The sequence below is a fragment of the Cnephaeus nilssonii genome, assembly GCF_951640355.1.
Source record: "Cnephaeus nilssonii genome assembly, chromosome: 1".
NCBI lineage: Eukaryota > Metazoa > Chordata > Mammalia > Chiroptera > Vespertilionidae > Cnephaeus > Cnephaeus nilssonii.
Window position 1 is genome coordinate 25779053 of NC_137072.1, and position 26872 is coordinate 25805924.

The 26872-nt window shown below is 40.4% G+C and overlaps 1 protein-coding gene across 1 annotated transcript in view; it reads left to right on the plus strand.

Moving 5' to 3' along the window:
- Positions 1 to 26494, plus strand: part of ST8SIA6 (ST8 alpha-N-acetyl-neuraminide alpha-2,8-sialyltransferase 6) — a gene marked incomplete at its 3' end in the record, with an annotated part of 146555 nt that extends 120061 nt beyond the window's left edge. The window contains exons 5-8 of the mRNA XM_079769804.1: positions 14966 to 15110; positions 18854 to 18966; positions 23844 to 23936; positions 26026 to 26494. Coding sequence (XP_079625930.1) covers positions 14966 to 15110; positions 18854 to 18966; positions 23844 to 23936; positions 26026 to 26494 — 820 coding nt within the window. The remainder of the gene's footprint in view (positions 1 to 14965; positions 15111 to 18853; positions 18967 to 23843; positions 23937 to 26025) is intronic.
- Positions 26495 to 26872: the final 378 nt, after the last annotated feature.

The following is a 26872-nucleotide window of genomic DNA, read 5'->3' on the forward strand; positions in this document are numbered from 1 at the left end:
TAGTTTCTTACTCCTCTCTTTTTCTCCCCTTCAAAATATCTAACTGAATAGAAATATAAACTCTGTCCGCAAAGTTCGGTATAAATGACTTCTTTACATTCTCTTCACACATTGAACAATAATGGCAGTGACCTGGATTTTCTTTTTTAATCTGCAAAGTAAAATATACTCAGAAATCTTAGCATTCACCTTAACATTTGATTCTGTATTTTTAGAACTTGTGTTTTCCACCCTTATATAATACACAATTGACTTCATAATTTAAAAAAGGCAGAGCCCAATCATGCGGCTAGAACACCACAAGGGACCTTGAGAGGTCATTCGGATCATAGCTTGGTGCTCATTCAGAATGGCATCTAAAGCCAGCCAGGTGGTTGAATAGCTTTCCTATTTTCAGAGACTTCACAACCCCGCTTTTCACAGTCTAGCTTCTAGATTAGTTCTACTGCCGCAGTGTGATCCCCTTTTCCCTTTATGAGTCCTAGTATGAATTGAATCTATAACAGGTAACCACCGCTTCATTATGAAGAGGCCATTTTCCTCCTTATGTCAGGGAAGGCACCACCTTCTCCCAGTGGCCTGAGCCAGAAATCTGTGTATTACCCTTAATGTCTTCTCTTTCAATGCACAATCCCAGTCAATCACCAAACTTTAGCAGTTTCACATCCTCAACATCTTTCAAATCTATCTACTTTCCTCTTTCCCCACCACAACTCCAGTCTAAGTGACTGTGATGGTTAATTTTATATGTCTACTTGACTAGGCTGGAGTATTCAGATATTTAATCAAGTGCTAATCTAAGGTGTTGTTGTGAAAGCATAAGGTTGTAGATGTGGTTAACAGGTGACTTTGAGTAAAAGAGATTACCTTTGATAATGTGGGTGAACCTCATTCAATCAGCTGACAGGTATCCTTATGAGCAAAAACTGAGGTTTCCCAAAAGAGAAGAAAAATTCTACTCTGCCTGAGTTCCCAGCCTGCCTGCCCTACAGATTTTAGACTTGCCAGCCCCCACAGTTATGTGGGCCAATTCCTTAAAATAAGTATTTTTAGATTAGATACGTAGGTAGTAGACAGACAGACAGACAGACAGATAGATGATTAGATAGATAGATAGATAGATGATAGATAGATAGATAGATAGATAGATAGATAGGCAGATAGGTAGATAGAAAGATAGACAGACAGATAGATAGATAGAAGTAGGTAGACTATTGGTTCTTTTTCTCTGGAGAGCCCTACCTGATATAGCTGCTCTCGTTATATATTAACTCTTATCTAAATAGTTCTTAACCGGTGTCCTGGTTTTCTATTGCTGTATAATAAAGTGCCCCAAAACTTGGTGGCTTAAAGCAATGATTTATTATTCTTTTACAGTTTTGTGGGCTGACGGTGCTTAGCTGGGGAGCTCTTAATTGGGGACTTTCATACAGTTGCAGTCCAGAGGTAACTGAAGCTGGAAGTCATCTAAAAGCTTGCCTGGACTGGACATCCAAGATGGCTCACTCAGGTAGCCGCCAGGTGACACTGACGTTTGTAGGGCTGCCATAGAGCACCTTCCAAAAAGCCTCTGCGTGTGACTTGACCTTCACACGATAGGGTGGTTGGATTCTCTGAGGCAGTGTCCAAAGAGTGAGCAATTCAAGAACCCAGGCAGAATCCACAAGATTGTTATGACCTAGATTTTGGAAGCCCAAGAAGACCACTGCTGTTCCATTCTCTTAGTAGTCATGAGGTTCAGCCCAGATTCAAGGGGAAGCGTTTAAATTGTACTTCTTGATGTGAGGAGTAACATTTGTTTTTTGTTTTTGAAAAAACTTTTTATTTTTCAATTACAGTTAATATATAATATTACATTATTTTCAGGTGTACAGCAAGTGATTAGACAGTTATATAACTCACACAGTGATCACCCTGATAAGTCTAGTACCACACCACACATGGTTATTACAATTTTATTGACTATGTTCTCAATGCTGTACTTTTACATCCCTATGACTATTTGGTAACTGCCAATTTGTACTTCTTCATCTTTCCCCCTTTTCACCCATCCTCCCAACCCCACTGTCATCTGTCAGTCATCAGTTTTTTCTCTGTACCTATGAATTTGCTTCTGTTTTGATGAGGAGTAACATGTATGTGTAGGGAGAGAAGGAATTGATGAGACTATCTACAATACTGGGTCACTGTCATATTCTCATAATTGACCACACCACCTTTATTCAGACCACCCCCCACCACTGTAATCTGTGCTCCTCATCTGTGGGGTGCACATCCTAAAATACATACTAGTATCTCATTGTGTCATTACCATAACTAATACTTCCCTTTTTCCCCTTTATTGGTTAAGGTATTACATATGTGTCCTTATCCTCCCTTTTCCCCCCACCCCCCACTCATGCCCTCATTCCCCTGGTGTCTGTGTCCATTAGTTAGGCTTATATGCATGCATACAAGTCCTTTGGTTGATCTCTTCCCCTTACCCCCAACCTCCCCTACTTTCCCTCTGAGGTTTGACAGTCTGATCAATGCTTCTCTGTCTCTGGATCTGCATAACTAAGACTTTCAATTACTTCCCCTTTCCCATAGAAGGGAATCATTTACCTTGTCTTGCTTATAAGACTTCTGCAGTGTCCCCTACCTAGCACTCTACCTCCTGACACAGGACTGCTGGCTCCCAACTGCTCGCCTGCCTGCCTTCCTGATTTCCCCTAACCGCTTCTGCCTGCAGGCCTGATCACTCCCTAACCACTCCCCTGCCAGCCTGATTGACACCTAACTGCTCACCTGCTGGCGTGATTGCCCCTAACTGCCCTTCCCTGCAGGCCATCTTGTGGTGGACATCTTGTGTCCACATGGGGGCAGGATCTTTGACCACATGGGGGCAGCCATCTTGTGTGTTGGAGTGATAGTCAATTTGCATATTACTCTTTTATTAGATAGGATAGAGGCCTGGTGCACGGGTGGGGGCTGACTGGTTTGCCCTGAAGGGTGTCCCGGATCAGGGTGGGGGTTCCCTTGGGGCATGGGGTGGCCTGGGTGAGGGGCCTGTGGTGGTTTGCAGGCCGGCCACACCCCTTGGTGACCCAAGCAGAGGCATTGGTATCTGGGATTTATTTATCTTCTATAATTGAAACTTTGTAGCCTTGAGCAGATGCCAAGGCAGGCCAGGAAGCTTGGCTTCCTCCATCACCGGGGGCAACTCAAGCCTCCTGCTCTCTCCAGCTCTGTGGCTGCCACCATTTTTGTTGGGATTTATTTATCTTCTATAATTGAAACTTTGTAGCCTTGAGTGGAGGCCAGGGCTGCGGGAAGCTTGGCTTCCTCCATTGCCGGGGAAACCCAAACCTCCTGCTTGCTCTGTGGCCGCAACCATCTTGGTTGGGTTAATTTGCATACTCGCTCCTGATTGGATGGTGGTTTGGCTTGTGGATGTAGCAGAGGTATGGTCAATTTGCATATTACTCTTTTATTATATAGGATTTTGTGACAGTGGCTGTGGGGGCTATGTTATTAGCTTTATTCTCTCTGTGTATCTCTGTTATATGGTTTGCTTATATATATAATAAGGCAACATTTACAGGGAGGCTAAGCAGTGGTTAAGAACACACAGACATTAAGACTTGGGTTCAAGTCATGTCATTTACTAGCTGTGTGACCTCAGGCAAATACTTTAGCCTTTCTGTTTCTCAGCTTCCATGTCTGTAAAATGAGGATAAAAATAATGATAATAATAGTGTTTTCCTCATAGGGCTGTGATGAAGATTAAGTAAGTTACTATGTAAAGTGATTAACCCAATACTTGGGACATAGTGAGAGCCATGCATGTATTTGCTAATATCTATGCATTAATATGCTTGAACTCAAACTCATGTTTTGTTTTTCATTTTCTGATCTGAGCCTCTGTTTCATGGCTCTCTTTCTTGCCACTTTCTATTGAATGTTCTGTCTCTAAACCTGTGTTTCTGTGTGATCATGTGAGTGTTGGCATGTCTCGCTGGATATTTCATGGGTCTCTACATCCTGATACTTGGTGTGTGACTATCTTTTACCTTCTGTCTTCATCGCCTCTGCTTTTCTCAGGGTTTCTTTTGGGTTTCACTTTTATGTGTCTCTTTTCTTTTTCTTCTTTGTCTCATGCCATGTTTGTTTGTTTTTTCCCCCTGGGTTTGTTGGGGTTTTTTTTACAGTTATTTTGCTCCTTCTTTTTCATCTCTCCACTTCTTATCTATAGTTCCCCATAATATAAGAACTAGCAAGTAAAAAATATTTTCTGAATTCATTAAAGAGTTTATGTTCTTTTTGAAATTTTAGAACCTTCTGTAAACAATATATTCTATTGTTCTTTGCTTACACAACCTTGTATTGATTTTTTGCCCTTGCAGTTCAGTGACCCTTTATGCCAAAAAGATTCCCCTATGTTGCTGACCGTTCCTTCTCAAACACAGTTAACAAACTTTTAACCACCTTTATTGCTTTACCCTGAAGCATTTTTCCATTTTCTACTTCTTTAAATTGTGCTGCCTCAGGTGCAAGATGAGATGGGGACAAAGTCTCTTACTCCTAGACATGGTCCCAGGGTCCAGCACAGAATGCTCTTGGTGGATATTGGTAAAATTAAGGAATTACACTGGGGGATGCTGAGGGTTAAGGGGAGACCGAGAGGAGCATCATGTCTCGGAGCCATTGTCTTTCCTCCTGGCAGTTTTTGTTTATCCCTTACTCTTGTTATTTCACCTCCTAATGTTGGTAAGCTCCCGCAGGTCAGGGCCCATCTACATGTTATTCATATTTGTATTTAATAATTTATATGTTGAAATCCTCATGACCTTGAACCAGGCCATTACTCAATGGGTGCTCAGTAAATATGAGCTGAATTGTTCTAGGCAATGGTCTGAGAGCTATATCTTGAAATTATACAAGTTAAATCTAATTCCTCCTAAGTCTGTACAGTATTGAAGGTAGCTGTTGAATCTCCCTCAATCTGTTCTTCACTGGTCTGGGCATTATCAGTGTTCATCTGTCATGGATTTCAATTCCTCTACCAATGCAGATGTTCCCTCCTGACAGGCCCTGGTTTCTTAATATACTTTTAAAGGCAAAGTTTTCATAACAAACCAAATTCACTGAGTGTAGTTTGAGCAACACAGAGTAGAATGTCTCCCTCCACACTTCTTCCAGCCACTATTTTAATTGTATTATTTCAGATCACATTTGAATTTTAGTAAGCCAGTGCACACTGCTGAGTTATATCAAATAAATATAAAGCCTGCATATCTTGCTCACTTCTTAAATGGCCTCTGACCAGGGATGATGTCTTCTCAATGTCCAAAACCAAATGATTTTTTCTCTCCCCCTTCCCCAGGTCCTCTCTGCAGAGCTGCGCACACAGGCCCACATGCAAGCACACACACACCTACCCCGAGTCTGGCACTCACTGGGGCATGATGACTGTGCACAGAGGCTGTCTGAAGGTCTTCTACATGGTGGGAAAGCAACATCTACAGGACATAAAAGGCACTCTGAGCCCACAACACTCTTACTTTTATTTTTAAATGTGCTTCCAATTATGAACTAGAGGATTCTAGAAAAATCTGTTAGGCAGGAAGATATGGTAGTTCAAACAATAGCATTTTACTCGTTTAATCTCCCCCTCAATTCCTTTGTATGGAGCAGTGCCCACCATGGTGCTTTGTAGGGCATCGACAGAGAATGGGCTTTAGAGCAAGGGTTTGAATCTAGGTTTACCTTTTACTATCTTACAATTTATAGGGGAGGAAAAGTAATTTTGCCTCTAAAATTCTGAGTTCTTAGTTGCTATCCCTTTAATAAAAGATAGATTGACAAGTAAAACACAGAATTCACTGATACATAGATCTCATATATACACGGGAGGCACCCAGGGAAAGATGAGGAGGTGGCTTAGAATTCAGATGTAAATAACATCTTAATAAGGAAAGGGGAGAGGGAATGTAGGTATTTTACAGGAGAGTAAATGATTTTTAGGGAAGATTAAGGTCTTAGAAGAATAGATGGGAGGTATACTATTTGTGACAAAGTCTGTCTTGGTGTGGTGTCGACTTCTCATCTCCTCTCTTGTGGTCAGAGCCCATCTTCCCTGGTTGAGGAAACTGCTCAGCAGGGGATTTGTGACAACTGAGCTCCTTTAGGCAGATAGGGCGAGTTCAGAGAAAGCCTCTTTCTGCATTTGCCGCCTTCTTAGTGCCTAGCGCTCAAAATAATGAATATACCAAAGTGGCATATTCTGCTAACCTTAAAATTCATCCTTATAAACCTTTCTATTTTCTTCCTTATTAGATCATAAACACCATAAAGGCAGAGACTGAGGATTTTATTCACCAATGTACAGACAGCACATCTCACAGTGCTTAACATCTTTTTAGGTGCTAAATAAATATGAGTTAATGAATAATGTGATATGTGAGCTACTTACCTTTTATAGGCCTGAGTTCTCAACTGTCCCTATTTTGTAGGGTTATTGTGGGGCTTAGATGAGGTAATATATGTGTGCTTAGCACATAAAGACAATGCACTAAATAAATATTAGATGCTGTTATTATTGGTCAACCAGTGAATTATATAATATAGGGTAGGGACAGAATAAAGCAAAAAAAGGGGGAGCAGCAACAGGAAAGAGGTAGTTGGTGTATTGCTTGGCCTAAGCGCTGTGGTTATAGTGAAGAAAAAGAAATGTGACTGTTTTAGAAATGATTAGGGTGGTAAATGAGTCCCTTGAATTTCTTAAGGGGTTTATATTTTAAAACTCCTTTTCCTATGAACCTCATTATAATCTTAGAGAAGGTCCCCCCAAAAGGTAGTTCCTTAATACTTGGAAAGTACCTATAACCTCTGCCTCACAGCTCATTAGAGAGTCTTAGAGAGTTTGATAAACAGCAGAGATGTCTGTGAGCTCTGGGCTGGGGCAGTTAGGTTGTTAATAGTCAGAATGTCCTATAGTGTGTTGTCCTATAAGCCTCACGCAGTTATTAATATTTCATGGAAATCCAGGAAGCATCCCATTTAGAACTAAGGAAGAATTTTGACCTGAGACTTTAAATGAATTGAGAAAACAAAACAAAAAATAAAAGAAAATAGCACCTAGGCTGTAAGAGAAAAAGGAATTTTCACAGTTTTAACAAAAATCCCTTTCTCAAAAGTAGATTTATTACATCAACTGTGAGGCAAAAGATGATTTTTCACATTTGATTACATCTTTATAAACCAAGGTTAAATATATTAAGTCTGATTCTCCCAGGACCAACCTACTTCTTGAGAGTTAAGCACTTTTAAAAGGATGTGAACTGCTTTCAATTTTGGAACACAAAGCAATGCAGAGGGTCCCTTTTCTTTCTTGGGGTAGAAAGGAGCATGCAGTATTTACTTTTTGAAACTGGATTGTTTGGAGAAAGTTGCTGAAGGGATGCCGCAGGGAGGATTAGATCCTCATCAATCCAGAGGATCCTTTTCCATTTTCTACTGGGGCACATTGGCCAGACCACTTGACATCCTTGATCTCATGGGGGATCCTGAATCTCCTCCATGTAGAACGAGAGCCTTGAGCGCCTCAGTTATAAGTAGGGTTTGAAGCATTGATATGTCATAGATATTTGCAACCTTTGAGCTGTGTCTGGGCGAGTTGTCAGCAAAGTGCTGCCCGCATTATTTTGGGGGCCTCTGTGTTGTTGTGGTGCCATTATGGAAAGCATCCTAAAGGAAGAAGCTCAAATGAGGGCATTACGCCCCCACCCCCAACTACAACATATTCTAGTGTAAACTACAGTGAATTGAATGTCAAAAGACATAGACTCCAGTCATTTACAGCCTGTGTGCCTCGGACATGTCACTTCCCATCTCTCAACATCAGTTTTCTCATCTCTAAAATGGGAACAATAATATTTTCTATCTCTCTGGCTGTTGTGAGAATCAGAAGAAGTAATGGGTGTGAAAATGCTCTGGAAAGTGCACAGTGCTCTACAAGTATAAGGTTTGTGCATCCTGATCCGGTTGGATATTTACTATTGTGGAAAGTGATGCCACACCTTATAGGCAATGTAGGTGTCATGGTCACAGTATGTCTTCTAGTGTCTTTAGCTGCTGCCACAAGGTACCACAGACTGGGTGGCTAATAAACAACAGAAACTTATTTCTCACAGTACTGTAGTCTGGACATGTGAGATCAGGGTTGGTTGGGTTTTGGTGAGAGCCCTCTTCGGGTTATTGATGGCAGCCTTCTCATTGTATTCTCAATGGCAGAGAGCAGAGAAAGGAAGCAAGCTCTCTTGTGACCATTATAAGGGCACTAATCCCATTCATGAGAACTCTACTTCATGACCTCATCTAATTCTAATCATCTCCCAAAGGGCCTATCTCCTAATACCATCACATAGGAACTAGGGTGTCAACATATTAATTTGGGGAGGACACAAATGTCTAGTCCATGATATTCTGCCCCCCCAAAATCATTTCCTTCTCACACACAAAAATGTATTCATTCCATTCCAACAGCCCCAGAAGTCTTTATATAGAATATTTTTATATAATACATATAATTTTTTTTTATTGATCTTTAGAAAGAGAGGAAGGGAGAGGGATCGAGGTAGAAAACATCAGTGAGAAAGAAACATCATCAATAGGCTGCCTCCTGCATGCCCAGGCCCCAGAAGTCTTAAATATGTTCCAGCATCAATTCCAAAGTCTAAAGTCCCAAGTCTCATCTAAAGGCCATCTAATTCAGGTGTGGATGAGACTTCAGGCACCATTCATCCTGAGGCGAAGTCCTCTCCAGCTGTCAACCTGTGAAAGCAAACAATGTTTGTGCTTCCAAAAATACAATGACTGGACAGACATAGGATAGACATTCCTATACCTAAAAGGAGAAACAGGAAAGAAGGAAAGGTGGCAGATCCCAAGCAAGTCCAAAACGTAGTAAAGCCAACTCCGTGAGATCTCAATGCTCAAGATAATCTTCTTTGTTTCCATGCTCTGCCCTCTGGACCCACTATGGTGATGGTCCTGCCCCTGCAGCTCTGCTGGGCATCCCCACCCCCATGTTTTTTGGTGGCCCTGCCTTCACAGCTTTGGGAAAATAGGTCTCCCCTTTTGTAACTGAGGAGGCAGCCCTGTTGATTTCTGAATCCCCTTTCTGGTCATTCTTCCCTTGTCTTGAAGAACAATGCATGTGCTTGTAACCAAATAGCTCTGTGATCCCATCCTTATAAAAATCAAGAAGCCCAACACTTTTCCTTCATTCCTTCCCATCTCATTCCTCTTCAATCCAAATTGTTGGGTTTTATTTCCTACAGGTGTGGCTCCATGGTTCACACCCACTTTAATCTCTTTACCAAATTGGTTCCTCCTTTAGTTTTCTCTCCTGAGCATACTTTCTCATTTTTGCCATGTGGACAGGCTGAGAACTTACAAATCTTTAAATTCTGCTTCCCTTTTAATTGATAGGTCTGTCTTCAAGTCACTTCTCTCTTCTTGCATTTTAAACAATCGGGGAAAGAAGCAAGTCACTTCTTCAACATTTTGCTTAGGAAACTCCCCAATCCAGTATCCAGTTTCATTGCTCACAACTTCCACCTTCCACAAAACACTAGAATTGTAATACAATTCAGCCAAGTTCTTTGCCACTTTATAACAAAGATTGAATTTTCTCTATTGTTCAATAACGTGATCCTCATTTTTATGTGAGACCTCATCAGAATGGCCTCCACCACCCATATATAGACCAGTGTTTTTTCTGCTCAGGACCACTTAGGTTTTCTCCAAGAAGATAGAGGCCTCTTTTCTTTCTGAGCTCTCATCAGAATTGCCTTTACAGTTCTTTTCATGACAATCTAGACCTTTTCTAGCATGCATATAAAACTTCCAATCTCTACTTACTACCCAGATGCAAAGCCACTTCCACGTTTTTAAGTATTTGTTACAGCAACACCCCCACTTCTCTGTACCAATATCTCTTACTTAGGGTTTTATGGGAAAATAGAACCACTTGGATATGTATAGGTTTACAGAACGAAATTTATTATAAGGGGTTGGCTCATGTAATTATGGAGGCTAAGTCCTCTTATCTACCATCTGCAAGCTGAAGACCCAGGAGAGCTGATAGTATCAAGTCCCAGTCTGAGTTTGAAGGCCCAAGAACTGGAGGGCCAATGGCCCTGGTCTGAGTCTGAAGATCTGAGAATAAGGAGCACAGTGACCAAGGACAGGAGAACATGGATGTCCTAGCTCAAGTAGAAAGCACATTTGCCCTCCTCTGCCTTTTATTCTATTGAGACCCTCAATGGATTGGATGATGCCCATTGCATTGGTGAAGGCGATCTTCTTTACTCAGTTTACTGATTTAAATGTTAATCTCTTCCAGAAATACTCTCACAGATGCACCCAGAAATAACGTCTCACCAGCTATCTGGGCATAGACTTGGTCCTGTCAAGTTGACATAAAATCAACCTTCACATCTAGTTAGTATCGTGTCCTTCATTTCTTAATGTCTCCTGCTCTTTTCACACAAGAGGGGGAAAATTGCCACGCCCATTGTTGTGAACATATCTCATCACCAATGATCAAAATCCACTGTTTTGGGGAGTGATGATAAATGGTATAACAGACATAAAATTCCATTTTGTTTTGTTTTTTTATGAGCAGCTCAGCTTTTTACTAACACTGGTTCTTACAGGGATCTCTATCACATGGTGAGCTGGGAAATGACAAAGAGCATACATTTATAATTCTGCCACTGAATATAAAGCCTCAAAAAGTACCATTGGTTAGTGAAACAAAGCAGGCTTCAGAAATAACATTTTGGATAATTATTCTACTATTTTTTTCTGGGAGGTTATATGAGTGATCAGGTGTTTTCTTTAGAAGTGCAAGGGAGATGCTTAGCCCAAACTCTGACACATCCATGCAATAGAATACTACTTCAGCAATAAAATAGACTGCTTACTACACATGCAGCAATATACACAAATTGCAAAAAATTTATTCCGAGAGAAAAAGTCTTTTTCAAAAGCATGCATACTATATGATTCTGTTTATATAGATTCTAGGACAGACAAAACTAATCTTTGGTTAAAAAAAATCACAAAAGTGGTTGCTCTGAGAAGGGGGAGGACTGAAGATAGACTGGGAAGGGGTATGAGGGAATTATCTGGGGGTTAGTAGTATTCTATATCTTGATATAGGGGATTGGGTAACAGGGGTATATGCATCTCTCAAAATTCACTGAATATACTTACGATTTTATTGTATGTAACTTTTACCTCAAAATATAAACAAAATAACAGTATACATGCTGAAGTGTTTAGGGGTAAAGTGTACTGATACCTGCAATTTACTTTAAATTATAATACCTACAACAATGGGTAAATACACAATAAGACAAATAGAGTAAAAAGTTAACTGTAGAGAGTTGCTGGTGATTATTCAAGTGCTCATTGTCCAATTCTTTCAACTTTTCTGTAGTTTTGAAAATTTTATAATCAATGTTAAAAATATAACTTCAGAATAAAACCTATTAATATTTAAAAACCACAAAGGGTACCCTGGTTAGTGTTGTTTTTTGGTGATGTAATATTCTTTTAAGCACTGACTATCATTAGAGAAATTAAATTTCTTGTCAAAGCTAAATGAGAATTTATTCCATTACCTTTTCTCAAAATGAAGCCTAAAAGAGACATTTAAAATTATAAACACACTAGAGGCCCGGTGCATGAAATTCGTGCATGGAGGGGGTTGTCCCTCAGCCCAGCCTGCACCCTCTCCAATCTGGGACCCCTCGAGGGATGTCTGACTGCCCATTTAGGCCTGATCCTACCGGGATCGGACCTAAACGGGCAGTCGGACATCCCTCTCACAATCCAGGACTGCTGGCTCCCAACTGCTCGCCTGCCTGCCTTCCTGATCGCCCCTAACCGCTTCTGCCTGCCTGCCAGCCTGATCACCCCCTAACCACTACCCTGCCAGCCTGATTGATGCCTAACTGGTCCCTTGTCGGCCTGGTCACCCCTAACTGCTCTCCCCTGCAGGCCTGGGTCCCCCCCAACTGCCCTTCCCTGCAGGCCCGGTCGCCCCCAACTTCCCTCCTCTGCCAGCCTGGTCACCTCTAACTGCCCTCCCCTGCTGGCCTGATCACCCCAACTGCCCTCCCTTGCAGGCCTGGTCCCTCCCAACTGCCCTCCCCTGCTGGCCTGATCGCCCACAACTGCCCTCCCTTGCAGGCCATCTTGTGGCAGCCATCTTGTGTCCACATGGGGGCAGCCATCTTTACCACATGGGGGCAGCCATCTTGTGTGTTGGATGATGGTCAATTTGCATATTACTCTTTTATTAGATAGGCTAAGGATTTCTTTTTTTTTTCAATTATAGTTTATATTCAATATTATTCTGTATTTGTTTCAGGTGGATAGCATAGTAAGACAATCATATACTTTATAAAGTGATTCCCCCCAATGTCTGAAGTACTCACCTGGCCCCATACGTAGTTATCACAGTATTAGTGACTATATTCCCTATGGTATACTTTTCATTCCCGTGACTACTTGTGACTCCCAGTTTGTACTTCTTAATCCTTTCAACTTTTTCACCATCCCTCTTGGCAACCATCAGTCTGTTCTCTGCATCTATAAGTCTGTTTCAATTGCGTTTGTACATTTGTTTTGTTCTTTAGATTGCACTTACATATAAGTGAAATCATAAAACACATAAGGATTTCTGAGCTTGCAATATGGCACATGAATGCTTAAGAAATTAAATTTATAATTAAAAACTACTTAGTATTATGTTTTGACTATACATAATTTCATTTTAAGTTTTTTTTTTTCTTTTGCTGATCTCCAGATTCTGAAATACAAAGAAGGATGATAAGCAGGTGATAGGATTCAGTTAAGAAGCAGGTACTGCCGAGACCGGGTTGGCTCAGTGGATAGAGCGTCGGCCTGAGGACTGGGGGGTCCCGGGTTCGGTTCCAGTCGAGGGCATGTGCCTTGGTTGCGGGCACATCCCCGGTGGGGGGTGTGCGGGAGGCGGCTGATCGATGTCTCTCTCTCATCAATGTTTCTAGCTCTCTATCCCTCTCTCTTCCTCTCTGTAAAAAATCAATAAAATATATTAAAAAAAAAAGAAGAAGCAGGTACTATTTTAAAAGAACTCATAAGAAGTATTTTTTAAAATCTTCATTTCTGGGTTCAAATAATATCACAGGAACTGACTTTTTATACCATGAGAATTATTAGAATGTAGGGAGCCTGGATTATAATGCAAAATGACCATGGCAGATTAGAATGTTGTATTTTTTTCAAAGGGACAAAATTCAGTAGGGACATGTACAAAAGTATACCTTTCAGGACAAAAAAAAAAAAAGACAAAAAAACACACAAACAAACAGAAAAAAGGGAATGAATCTAGGGTGTCAGCATTGCCCATAGTCAGCTCTGCTCACTGATTAGTCACTGTCCCCTGGACTATGATTGGATCCAGCTTTCATATTTAGATAATATGGAGAAATAAGTAAAGGCTTAAAGAGGAGCAAGATGGCTAAAATTACAAAAAAACAACTCCTCCAAGGAAAATCTGAGAGAAGAGGAAATTCTATAAGACTCTTTAAGATTGAAAAGGCCCAAGTTTTGCTTGCTTACCATTTCCAATTACATGAAGTGTTTTCCTGAGGAGATTCTCTGAAAAACTAACAAGGGAAATGGAGTTATGTACTAGTTCGGTTGTTCAAATGGAATAATCTCTTGACTTCAAGGTTGATTAAAGTCTGGGATAATTATCAAGAGATGCTATGGGTTCTATGTCCCTGGAGAATTATGTAAATAAACGTAACATAAAGCCTGAGGGTGTGGACAAACTCAGATGAGCCCTGCAAAGACCTTCCTGGGTCTTCTTCTAAGGATAATGTTTCACTCCACAGTAAGAGTTTTGAAATATAGCTTGATACTGAGTTACAGTTTTTCTGGGTTTTCTATAAGAAATGGCAACTTTAATTTTGCTTCATTTAAAAATTCACTGTATTGCCCTAGCTGGTTTGGTCCAATGGATAGAGTGTCAGCCTATGGACTGAAGGGTCCCAGGTTTGATTCTGGTCAAGGGCACATGCCAGAGTTCTGGGGTCGGTCCCCAGTGTGGGTCATGCAGGAGGCAGCCAACCAATGATTCTTTCTCATCATTGATGTTCCTATCTCCCTCTCCCTCTCCCTTCCTCTCTGATATCAATAAAAATTAAAAAAAAATATATTAACAAAAATTCACTCTATTAATGTATAGCATTGTTAACTATAATTAGCAATACTGCATTGTATACTTGAAATTTGCTAAGAGGTATATCTTAAGTGTTCACACACAAAAAAGAAAAAATAATAACTATGTGAGGTGATGGATATATTAATTTGCTTGATTGTGGTGATTATCTCACAATGTATATGCATATCAAAACATAAAGTTGTACACTCTAAATACAATTTGTATTTGTAAGTTATACCTCTAGAGCTTGGAAAAAAAATCACTGTAATGATTCTTTCCATTGGATTTGTTTCATAATAAATGATTGCATACTGCTTTGGTGACTATTTGTAACTGTGCTTAATGTTCTTAATTTAGTTTCTGCACTTTATAATTATTACAAAATAATTATAATGTATTCTGTTATTTTTCTTTTTAATATTAGAACATTATCATTGGGATGAAATTTTTATGTTTAAATCATTGTATTAATGAGAATTTGGCCTTCTTTGCTATTTTAGTCCACCAACTCACCATTTCACCATCCAGGGCCAGTTAGCATGAACTGAAATAAAAATGTCATCTTTGTGAATGACTTCTCTTCTTTTGGAAAGTCAAAATGGAAAAAAAAAATCCTTGTTTGCTTTTCCCATGGTAGTCTCTGTGTTTGGTTTCTCCATCTTATATATGGCTCCCTTTTATTGTTATATTTTTCAGAGCAAAACTTGCTTCCTGTTGTGACGCTGTGCGAAACTTCATTGTTTCTCAAAATAACACTCCAGTCGGGACTAACATGAGTTACGAGGCGGAAAGTAAAAACTCAATCCTAATTAGAAAGAAGATTTTTGATATGTTTCCAGTGGTGAGTAAAGATTTGTTGTGGTTTATTTGTGTCATCGTTCCAGGTGGATTTTCTCTCACTTCAAGTTACAATTTATGATAATGGAGGAGTTAATGAATTAAAATACCATACTCTGTTGTATAAGATATGAATAGCAGTCCACTTTAGAAGGCGATTCTGAATGCATGCTGGCTCTGCAGGGGGTAGAATTTATATCTTAACAGATAAACGTTCCCACTTCTTGAGTCTTCATGACTCCTCCTCGAATGAGCTGAGGTACGTGGGCTCTCTGCATGGCAATTGCTGGGGCTTGAGAAGATGACCATTTCTCACCTGGAACAGGATTCTTCCACTCGTCAGTTTGGGTGACCGAGTCAACTCCTTTACAAAGAACTGTAGGGTTATGCGGTTAACCTTTGGGAAGTAAATATGTAAGAATTGTTAGTCAGGAGACATAACCCCCATAGATGGATTTTTGCCTTGTGTGTTTACTGCTGGATCCCAAGCCCCTAGAACACTCCCTGGCACATATGCACTCATCACATATTTGTTAAATTAACTGGTGGGTAATGATACAGTGTCATTACAAGAAGAAATCAGTCCCTTAATATAAATCCAAAGTTGGGGGAAATTTTTGTCAGGAAGGACAGCCCATGGCTTAAAAACATACACTTTCCAGAATCTTTTGTAATTGATTTTATTAAAAGCAATTAGGGCAAGTCAATATGATCTACATGGGATCACTTAATATGTGCAATTTACCAACTGCAGACTATTAGAGCCTTACAATTATTTTTTTGAACCTTTGACTTCTTACAGCTAATTTATTGTTTGTCATGTAAGTTGCCCCAATTTTTTAAAAAATTATTACAATTCAAAAAAAAATAATTTTCTGGGAATAAATGAAAATAAACAGAAAACAGTAGAAAAAATATTACACATTTTCTGGAAGAAAAGGAGGGCAAAAAATAACTCATAAAACATTCTACAACGCCCTCAGGAAGCATTGAAATACCAATAATTGGAAAGATAATAACTACAGTATATTTATATTCCTTATCTTGGAAGGCTGTGGAGAGTTCTCCAAGGAGCAATCCTTTCACTTATGCAACTTTTGTTAGTGTTTGTTTGTTTGTTTTGTTGTTGTTGTTTTTTGCTTGAGACTGACCAGAACAGAGGAACGGGAGGTATTTCTTACTTCTAATTGGCACCTTCAAAAAAAACCTTGACAGAGGCTGGATAATTCAGTATGCAATTAGCAACATTCATTTGTCACATTAATAACTGTTTTTTTAAAATTCGGAGGAGAAATTTCTGAAGTCAATTCAGTAACAATTGCAAAGCTAGGTAACAGGGTTTTTGTTGTTGTTGTTTAAACATCCGGGTTCCATGGCTATGGCTCCTGGGGGAGCTGACCTCTCTCCCACCTTGCTTCCTGCCTGTCTTCCCTGCTCAGTTCTGCTCTGCTGCACTCAGCTCAGAACTGCTGGGCAACACAGAGATCTCAGTAGTTGCTTTTGATGAAATGTGGTGAGGTTGCTTTCTCCAAAAACTTTGCTAAGTAACTTGCAAAGGAAGCAGCTTTCCAACCAGAGTGAGCAATGTGCAGACACCGGAGTTGGGCAAATTTGCATTTTCTTGGGAGGTGTAAATTAGGGAATGTTGATGTTTGTAATTTATTTAAACTCTTCCTGAACTCTGAGGTACCAAAGCATATGGATGTTTTCCCCCAGTTGACCAAAAAGCCAGAGATAAACATATGTTATTTTGACTGCTTAATTGGAGATATGTTTCCCTCAGTAATCTCTTCTATTGTGGCATAAAGAGCATATTTGCATTCTACTCTGTCTATAAAATTCAGAATTTATTGTGATACCGGTTAGTAAACACAGTCTTAAGATATTTTGAGCTAGAAGTTTAGTGACTTAAAATTCCCTGAGATCTTTGGGAACCATTCATTTAAGAGCCAAGGCAATCTGCTAGGCATTGGGGATATAAAGAGAAAAAAGGCACGCATTTCAGTGTTTTAGGCATTGAATGTGAGGAGCTGTGTAATGTGTATGGGTTAAGAGCATGCACTCTGACACAGATTGCCTGGGTTTGAATCCCAGCTCTGCCACTTTCTAGCTTTAACTCATGCCTCCAGCGTCCCATCGGTAAAATGCTTGTACTGCTGGGTGGATTAAATGCCTTAACCAGTGACGCACTTGGTTGCCTTGCATAATAAGCACCTTATGATTTTTAATTTTTAAAGACAAACCTAGAAGTGCTGAAATAGAATTCTCTTTGCTTGTGAGGCATCTCCCAGGTGCACCGGCAGGAACAGAGGGCCGTCACAGTGATTCCGGGTCTGCTGTGCTGCCCAGACCACACTGGCCCCGGGGTGTGGCTAGTAGTGCTGGTAAACTGGCTTTGGGGAGTGGGTGCCCTGACTTGTAGCATTCGCTGATTTTACTAGTAGTGATGTAAACACCCCCACCGCGGCCGATTTTAACTTACCGGTGGTTTAACAACCCCCTCACAAAACTCCTGAATATTTACCAGTTGGCTCTCACAAGCTCCTCACAAGTGGGCTTCAGCTCAATGCGGGGGGCTGCACCAGGTGGGACACGGGGCCAGCAAGCACTTATTTAAAAGTCGCTGCACACATTGCACTGTGCTAGGTCTGCAGTGCAAGCCGAGGAACAATGAAATGTATTAAACACACTCTCTGCCTTGAGGACTCACACTCAAACTCTAAAGAAAAAAAGTAAGTGAATCAGGACCTCGTCACTGTAGAGTATGACCTGGCACCCTTGCTGCTGGTCAGGGTCACACCATTCCTTCAGGGAAAGTGACCAGCAAAGTGTAGTGTTGAAATGAAAGGTTATGCTTCAGACTGGGAGCATTTGATGAAAGTGGGAGTCTTTTGAGGTAGGCAAGGTGGGTCCTTGGAAACATTTTAAAAGACTCAGGCCTGGGAAATTAATTTGAAATATGTGAGTACAGAGTGAGTAGGCCTTCCTGAAATGCTGTGGCTGGTCACTTGCGGAGATGGCAGGCATAAATCTCCTATCGTCCCTGAGCCTGAAGGCCTAACTATTTAAGAAGCAGAGGAAATGTTGCTAAATTAGCTATTAATTCTATTTCCCAGAATAAAGGATTTTACACTACTTTCCAACTGCTTTTTTCTGTTTTGTTTTTTTTGCTGAAAATGTTCCTGTTGGTAAGGCACAATGTGGGATTTTGCTATTCTCATTTTATTTAATCATATGATGTATGCCCTAACTGGTTTGGCTCAGTGGATAGAGCGTCGGCCTGTGGACTTAAGGGTCCCAGGTTCGATTCCAGTCAGGGGCATGTACCTTGGTTGCAGGCACATCCCCAGTAGGGAGTGTGCAGGAGGCAGCTGATCGATGTTTCTCTCTCATCGATGTTTCTAACTCTCTATCCCTCTCCCGTCCTCTCTGTAAAAAATCAATAAAATATATTTAATTATGTGATGTAAACTGCATTAAATTTTTATATACAAATATGTTGTGTATTATTACATTACAATGTATGTGATATGCTGTATATTTCTCTGCAGAAAAATAATAGGTTTAGGTGGTTTTTTTATTATGAGTCTTAAGTTGATCAACATGTTCTGGTAGTACTACTTCTCTTTTTCTTGTTCTTCTTTACATAGTCTGCATAAAAATTAAGCTACTTGAATTAAGCTGATAATGTTTATGGTTCTAAAAGTGAAGTTGTTTCATGGTAGTTTTCTCTTTTTTTTTTGCTAGTCGCAGCCTTTTGTGGAGCGCCCTTACAATCAGTGTGCAGTGGTTGGAAATGGGGGGATTCTGAATAAGTCTCTCTGCGGAGCTGAAATAGATAAAGCTGACTTCGTTTTTAGGTAAGACCTGTTCAGCTGGGTTTTTTGATCCTAAGATAAGTTGGATATTTTACAGGATTTGTATAAAGATAATCTGTAAATTTTGAGCTGTGTTAAGTCTACAAATTATTATTATTAACTAGAAGCCCGGTGCACGAAATTCGTGCACAGCGGGGGGTTGTCCCTCAGCCCAGCCTGTACCCTCTCCAATCTGGGACTCCTGGAGGGATGTCTGACTGCCCGTTTAGGCCTGATCCCACCAGGATCGGGCCTAAACGGGCAGTCGGACATCCCTCTCTCAATCCAGGATGCTGGCTCCCAACTGCTTGCCTGCCTGCCTTCCTGATTGCCCCTAACCGCTTGTGCCTGCCAGCCTGATCACCCCCTAACCACTCCGCTGCCAGCCTGGTTGATGCTTAACTGCTCCCCTGCCAGCCTGTTTGCCCCCAACTTCCCTCCTCTGCCAGCCTGGTCACCCCTAACTGCCCTCTCCTGCAGGGTTGATCACCTCCAACTGCCCTCCCTCGCAGGCCTGGTCCCTCACAACTGCCCTCCCTTGCAGGCCGGGTGCCTCCCAACTGCCCTCTCCTGCTGGCCATCTTGTGGTGGCCATCTTGTGTCCACATGGGGGCAGGATCTTTGACCACATGGGGGCAGCTATATTATGTGTTGCAGTGATGATCAATCTGTATATTACTCTTTTATTAGATAGGATAGAGGCCTGGTGCATGGGTGGGGGCCAGCTGGTTTGCCCTGAAGGGTGTCACAGATAAGGGTGGGAGTTCCCTTGGGGTGTGGGGCGGCCTGAGCGAGGGGCCTGTGGTGGTTTGCAGGCCGGCCACGCCTCCTGGCAACCCAAGGGGAGGCCCTGGTATCTGGAATTTATTTTCCTTCTACAATTGAAACTTTGTAGCCTGGGGCGGCAGCCATTTCTGGGGTGGCAGCCATTTCTGTGGCAGTTAATTCACCTTCTACAATTGAAACTTTGTAGCCTTAAGCGGGTGAGCCAGACCAGGGTGTGCGGAAAGCTTTGCTTCCCCTGTTGCCGCCGGCAACCCTGGCCTGCTCTCTCAAGCTCCATTCTGCCGCCATTTGTTTGAATTTGTTTACCTTCTATAATTGAAACTTTGTAGCTTGAGTGGAGGCTTAGGCCTGCAACGGCTGTGGAAAGCTTGGCTTGCTCTGTTACCTGGGAAACCTTGCTCTCTGTGGCTGTAGCCATCTTGGATTGGGGTTAATTTGCATACTCGCCCTGATTGGCTGGTGGGCGTGGCTTGGCTGGTGGGTGTGGCTTATGTAGCAGAGTGATGGTTAATTTGCATATTACCATTTTATTAGAGAGGATTATTATTATACTAGAGGCCCAATGCACGAAGATTCGTGCAAGAATGGGCCTTCCTTCCCTGGCTGCTGGCACTGCTTTCGCTCAGGCCCGGAGCCGCCTTTCTGCTTTTGCTCGGGCTGGAGCCACCTTTCCGCCTTCCCATGGGGCCCAGAGGCCTGGAGTGGCTGGGGCTGTGTGGAACACCTGCATCCCACCCCGCCCCCGGCCACTCTGCGCCTGCATATGCAAATTAACCTGCCATCTTTGTTGGGTTAATTTGCATACTCACTCCTGATTGGCTGGTGGGTGTCGTGAAGGTATGGTCAATTTGCATCTTCCTCTTTTATTAGTGTAGATTTCTTTTGAGAAGTTTAAAAATGTTTGTTTGTTAACCCTCCCCTGAGGATATTTTTTTTCCCCATTGATTTTTAGAGAGGGTAAAAGGGAAGGAGAGAGAGAGAGAGAGAGAGAAACATTAATGTGAGAGACACACATCGGTTGGTTGCCTCCCACACACACCCCGACCTGGGCCAGGGATCACACCTGCAACCCAGGTACATGGCCTTGACCAGGAAGCAAATCTGTGACCCTTTGGTCTGGGGGTAGACACTAACCACTGAGAATAACCAGTCGGGGCTCAGACTACAAATTATTTTGATAGGCTTTCCTGCAGTGTTAAATGGATCATTAGTTCTCCTGAACGTGGATACTAGAAGGATACAAATGCTCTGTGATCATTTACTTTTCAGAAGCTCTGGGTAAAATCCTGGTGAAAGAGGGTCTGCACTGCAGGACTTGTCAGAGCCTTCAGTGTATGAAGGATTTCATGGCTCCTTGAGAGGACTCCATGGAGCAGCATTTCCCAGGTTCACCTGACCTTGAAACCATTTTGTGCTTCTTTTTAAAAAGAGCATTTCAAGGAAGTTTTGTTCCCAGATAATACTTGAGAAAATGGGCACTGTTCATACAGCCATGCAACATTATTGTTTATTTAGTATTCTGACTTGAAATTTAAAAAATTTGTGCAGTTTCTTAATTATGCTCTTTTAAAATCTTTATATCTTAGTACCAGCTAGCTTGCAAAAATAGAAACAAAAGTGGTCTCCAAGTGTGCCTGTATTCATAAACCATGTTACAGGATATCTCTGTTTCAGAATATGAAGGAAAGGTTATTCATTCCTTTCTGTTGAAATGCACCTTTTAAAAATATACACATATCTTTATTGATTTTTAGAAAGAAAGGAAGGGAGAGTGGAGAGAGAAAGAGAAACACCGATGTGAGAGCGAAACATCGATTGGTTGCCTCCTGCACACCCCATACTGGGGATCGAGCCCACAACCCAGGCATGTGCCCTGACCAGGAATCAAACCAGCGATCTTTTGGTGCATGGGAATATGCCCTGGCCTTGAATAACAGTTTGGTGAAGGCCAAGGGAGGGAGAGGTGGGGGTGGGCAGAGGTGAGCAAAGGGTGGGGAAAAGGGTGACACCTACAATTATGGAAACATTAAAAATTTTAATAAAATAAATAAATAAATAGAAATAAAATCATTGCATTGTACACTTAAAAAACAGTAAATTGGTCATCTGGTTTCCTGTTTCAGGAACACTAATTTTAACATCAGAGGAGATCCTTTGATCCTTATCAATTCAATGCTGCCCCTTTTTAGCAAAAAAAAAAAAAAAAGTGATCCATAGTTCCTACCTCACTTTAATCTCATTTAAAATTTTTATGCTGAAGGTCATGATAGATAAACAGACCCAGCAGTTCAACAGTTAATGGGTGTGTTCCTGATAATGAATGTCAAAATAGCCAATATCTGAATGATTTAGCCATTTGGTTAAAGTACTCAGTACTAAAAAAGCCATCATGAAGATAAATAATTCTTGTAAAAGACTTTTTATAAACTTAAAATTCCCAAACCATCTGTGGTATCATGCCTAAACATCCATTTGACTTTATGCAAATATAGGAAATACTAGTCTAGTTTTTAAGTTTCTAAAATCTCAAGTTACTTAATTTATAACTTTAAAATAAATGCATGTATTTCTAGAGTCTATATTTGCTGATGCCAGGTGTCTTTCTGCATATAGAGTTCCCTTTGAAGTTTGCCTTTCAAAGCAAAAGGCGAAATAAGCGATAGACTTGATTGGTGTCATTAAAATTTATTTAATTTTTAAGTCTGCACTTATTTTGGATGTACATTTTTATAAAACAATCTGGAAAGTGCTTATTATTACTTTGTTTTCATTTTAAAAGATTGGGAACTACACGTTAAGAATGTAAGGAACAAAGATAGGGGATGAGTGGATTTCCTGTACTGCTATATATATATATATATATATATATATATATATATATATATATACAACACCCAGTATTTCCTCTAGAAATCTCCTTTGATACTATTGTATGTGAAAATTACCTTTTATTCTTCAACAGAATATGAGATTGTCCTAGAAAGTACATTTGTTACAGGAAGCCCCACTAATGAGGTCATTTCTGATCTATTTGGATTAGTATTATTCCAAAGTGCTATATTTAATTATTTTCAGATAAATCTTTTTATCAAGGTAGGAAGTGCTTGTTTCATTTGTTTGTATGTTTAATAGAGCATGTAATAGAATTTTCAACTTCATTCATTCCTCAGAAGACATAAAACTTTCAGTAGCCTTCCTTAAGGAAATACCCAGAGATGCTCCCTTTGTACGTATAGTTTTAAAGAATTGGTCTACTTGAAATTCTGTAAACGATACTTAGGGAGTCATAACTAACTTTCCCTTTTTTGTGTGTGACAGGAATAGAATTACTCAAAATTACAATTTTTAATTTGTTTTTCAATTTAAAAAAATTAGTACTCAGCAGAGTACTAAACATCATTATAAGAACATTAGGATTTTATTTATTAACAGCATAATTTGGTGGGAAAACTATCCATATGGGAATCAGGAGATTTTAATTTTTTTAATGTAATCTTTGTTGTGGCAGATTCTATAACCTTCACCACAATGCCTCAATGTTTTAAAATCTGTAAATTGGTGATTATACCACTGTGGGAATATAATCAATATAAATAATAATTTTAATCAGAAGAGTGTGAACTCTTCAAAAGCTAGGCAAGGTTTAATTGTCATTTCTAGCATTGTTCCTTATAAAGGTCTTAATCAATGTTGAAGTCATTTATCAAATTTGTATATTATATGCAATGTTGAATCAACTAAGAGTTCAGTACTTATTAAATAGTTTTCAATGCACATTGGATGAATTCTGAGGAACTCTTAACATCAGTGTTTTTCTAAAAAAAAAAAAGTGGTAATGGGCAGGGGAGGTGGAGGATGGTGTACGACGGATAAATGGTGATAGACGGAGACTTGACTTGGGGTGGTGAACACACACAAAAAATGTACAGATGATGTGCTGTGGAATTGTGCACCTGAAACCTGTGTAACTTTATGAACCAGTGTTACCCCAATAAATTTAAAAAAAGACATATCACATATGTATGAATGTATTTGTGTGTATGTATTTTATTTTTTCAAGTTGTATTTTGAAAATAATTTCTTCAAAATTTCAGATGTAACCTTCCCCCAACAACAGGAAATGTTAGTAAAGATGTTGGCAGTAAAACCAACCTTGTGACCATAAATCCCAGTATCATAACTCTAAGGTAAGTATCTCCAACTTACACAACAGTTCAAGAACATTTGTTCATTGTTTAGCATGTTTCTTAATCTGAGCACAAATCTTTTTTTTAATATATTTTATTGATTTTCTACAGAGAGGAAGAGAGAGGGATAGAGAGTTAGAAACATCGATGAGAGAGAAACATCCATCAGCTGCCTCCTGCACACCTCCTACTGGGGATGTGCCCACAACCAAGGCATATGCCCTTGACTGGAATTGAACCCGGCACCCTTCAGTCTGCAGGCCGGCGCTCTATCCACTGAGCCAAACCGGTCAGGGCTGAGCACTGAACTTATTGCTGAGACTGACTTGCAATACAGCTGGCATGGCTTTGGGGGGAAATATATACATTTGTAATTTTTGAATTTCTATCCAGGTTGTGGCTCATAAGAAGTCGTGACCAGTTGTACTTCTAATGTCATAAGCTGAATGTTGCTCATCCAATGAAAACTTTCTGTTTATCATTTTTTATAGTACTGAAGTTACTTTTTTCAGTTTTCTTTCATAATTTTAGTGTTACTCTTTTATCTTGGTAAAACCTATTCTATTTGGAAACTTGAGATAGCAAGCCTTAGGAGGACCTGGTTCAATTTGATTTTCACTTTGGATAGTATAATACTAAAGAATTATTCCCATGATTCATTCTCCACATGTAATTACCATGAAATGTTGGTTGGTTAATAAAAATTCTACATAGTAGTTTTGCTGTATTATTTAAACCAAAAGTGACTAATAATAATTATTACTAGAATACACACCTCAAATAGTTCTGGTATCTGTTAAGAGAATATAAAATATTAGAAGGCCCAGTGCACAAAATTCATGCATGGAGGAGGGGGGCCTGTGCCCTCTCGCAGTCTGGAATCCCTTACTCCTTACTGCTTGCCTGCTCGCTGCTCCTTACTGCTCGGCTCGCTGCTCCTTAGCGCTGCCGCAGAGGCAGGAGGGGCTCCCGCCACCACTGCTGCACTCGCCAGCCATGAGCCCGGCTTCTGGCTGAGCAGTGCTCCCCCTGTGGGAGCTCACTGACCACAAGGGGGGCAGCTTCTACGTTGATCATCTGCCCCCTGGTGGTCAATTCACATCATAGCGGCTGGTCATTCCAGTTGTTCCGCCATAACAGTGGCTTAGGCTTTTATTGTATAGATTGTATCTGAACGGGTTAAAGAGAATGAAACAGAGCAGAGGAAACTTATTGTGCTTAGCAGATACCTTGCAGAAAGCTTGCAGCCTGAACTCTGAATAACCTAGATAACCACTAAACATCTGGCAATGGGAGGAATGAAGGACCGGACCCTTTGAACTGTTTGCAGCCAGCAGAAGTTAATAAAAACTTGCCTCTCCCTTCATTCTCTGCTGATTCCTTTTTCGGACTCAGCCCACCTGCACCCAGGTGCCTGAAATAAAAGTTCTTTTGATACATTATGGCCTCATGTCACGGGTGCATGACCCCAGGCCACTCCAAACCTTTCAGTATCTTCCTCCCAAAAGCTTAGTTTCAAAATACACAAAATTGTGTAATAATTTAAATTGAACATGTAAAGCTATCACAATTACAGTGGAGAAAATTTAAAAAATGTGTGTATGTATATTGTTTTTAGGTTTTCTAAAGGAAACTTTTCTTTTATAATCACATGTTCAAAAGATACACAAATCACAAGAGTACAGCTTGCTGAATTTTTTAAAATGTATAGATATTTTAAGAAGGTCCTATGTTTGAGAAAACATTTCATCATTATAGATGTGGAAAGTGTTTCAGCATCAAAAAGCAACCCTAGATTACTGAGATAAGAAGATCAGAGAATATAAGAAATGTGTGTCCAGTTAAGGGTATGGCCCAGTAAGAAAGTAGAAATTAAATCCTAGAAATACCAAGAAAAGAAATTAAGGCCTAGCTTTTTATATTTACAAGATACTTACTATGAGTTGTTTCCGAGTCTATGGTTTGTCTTTTTATATACAGTGATATGCATGGTTCCATTTTTTTGGCTAGAGGTAACTTTAGCCTGTGTTACCAAAACAACTACTTTGATTAATATTATTATCATTACTATCATTATTAAATCTGGCAGATATGGGGACTTAAAGGAAAGTAAAGCAGTATTTCTAGAGGACCTTGAAGCCTATGGAGATGCGTTTCTTCTACTGCCAGCATTTTCCTTCAGGGCCAACACCTTTGCCTCTTTTAAAGTGTACAGCACACTGGAAGAATCGAAGGCAAGACAAAAGGTTATATATTTCCATCCCAAGTACCTGAGGAATCTTGCCCTCTTCTGGAGAACTAAAGGCGTGATAGAGTACCGCCTGTCCTCTGGCCTGATGATCGCAAGTGTGGCCATTGAGCTGTGTGAGAACGTGAAACTGTATGGATTTTGGCCCTTCTCTAAAACTGTGCAGGACACACCTGTCAGCCATCACTACTATGACAACAGTTTACCTAAACGTGGTTTCCATGAGATGCCCAAGGAATACAGCCAAATTCTCCAACTTCACGTGAAAGGAATCCTCAAATTACAATTTAGCAAATGTGACATAGCCTAACCAAAGTGACTTAAAATGGGAATAGTTTTCATGTAATGCTATAGGTGAGTAACAATATTTGCGAACACAAAAAAACTGGTGGTTGTAGGGTATGATAGGAGGAGCCCCATACTTAAGTTTGATCAAAGCTTCCCATAAATTGTGCAACCTCAGCAACTCATTCAGTTGTTCTGATCTTCCATTTCCCTGACTGGACAAGGGGGACCAGGATATCTAACTCATATTAGGAAAATGAGAAAATCTATGAAAACTCTTGGCACACTATTTGCCTGAGTTAGGTACTCAAAGTCTGTTTCCTTTTGATAGTTACAACATTTCCACCCTCACCAGACGGATAATAAAAGGTGTGCTGTTTGGAAACCCTTTCTGGAGAGAACA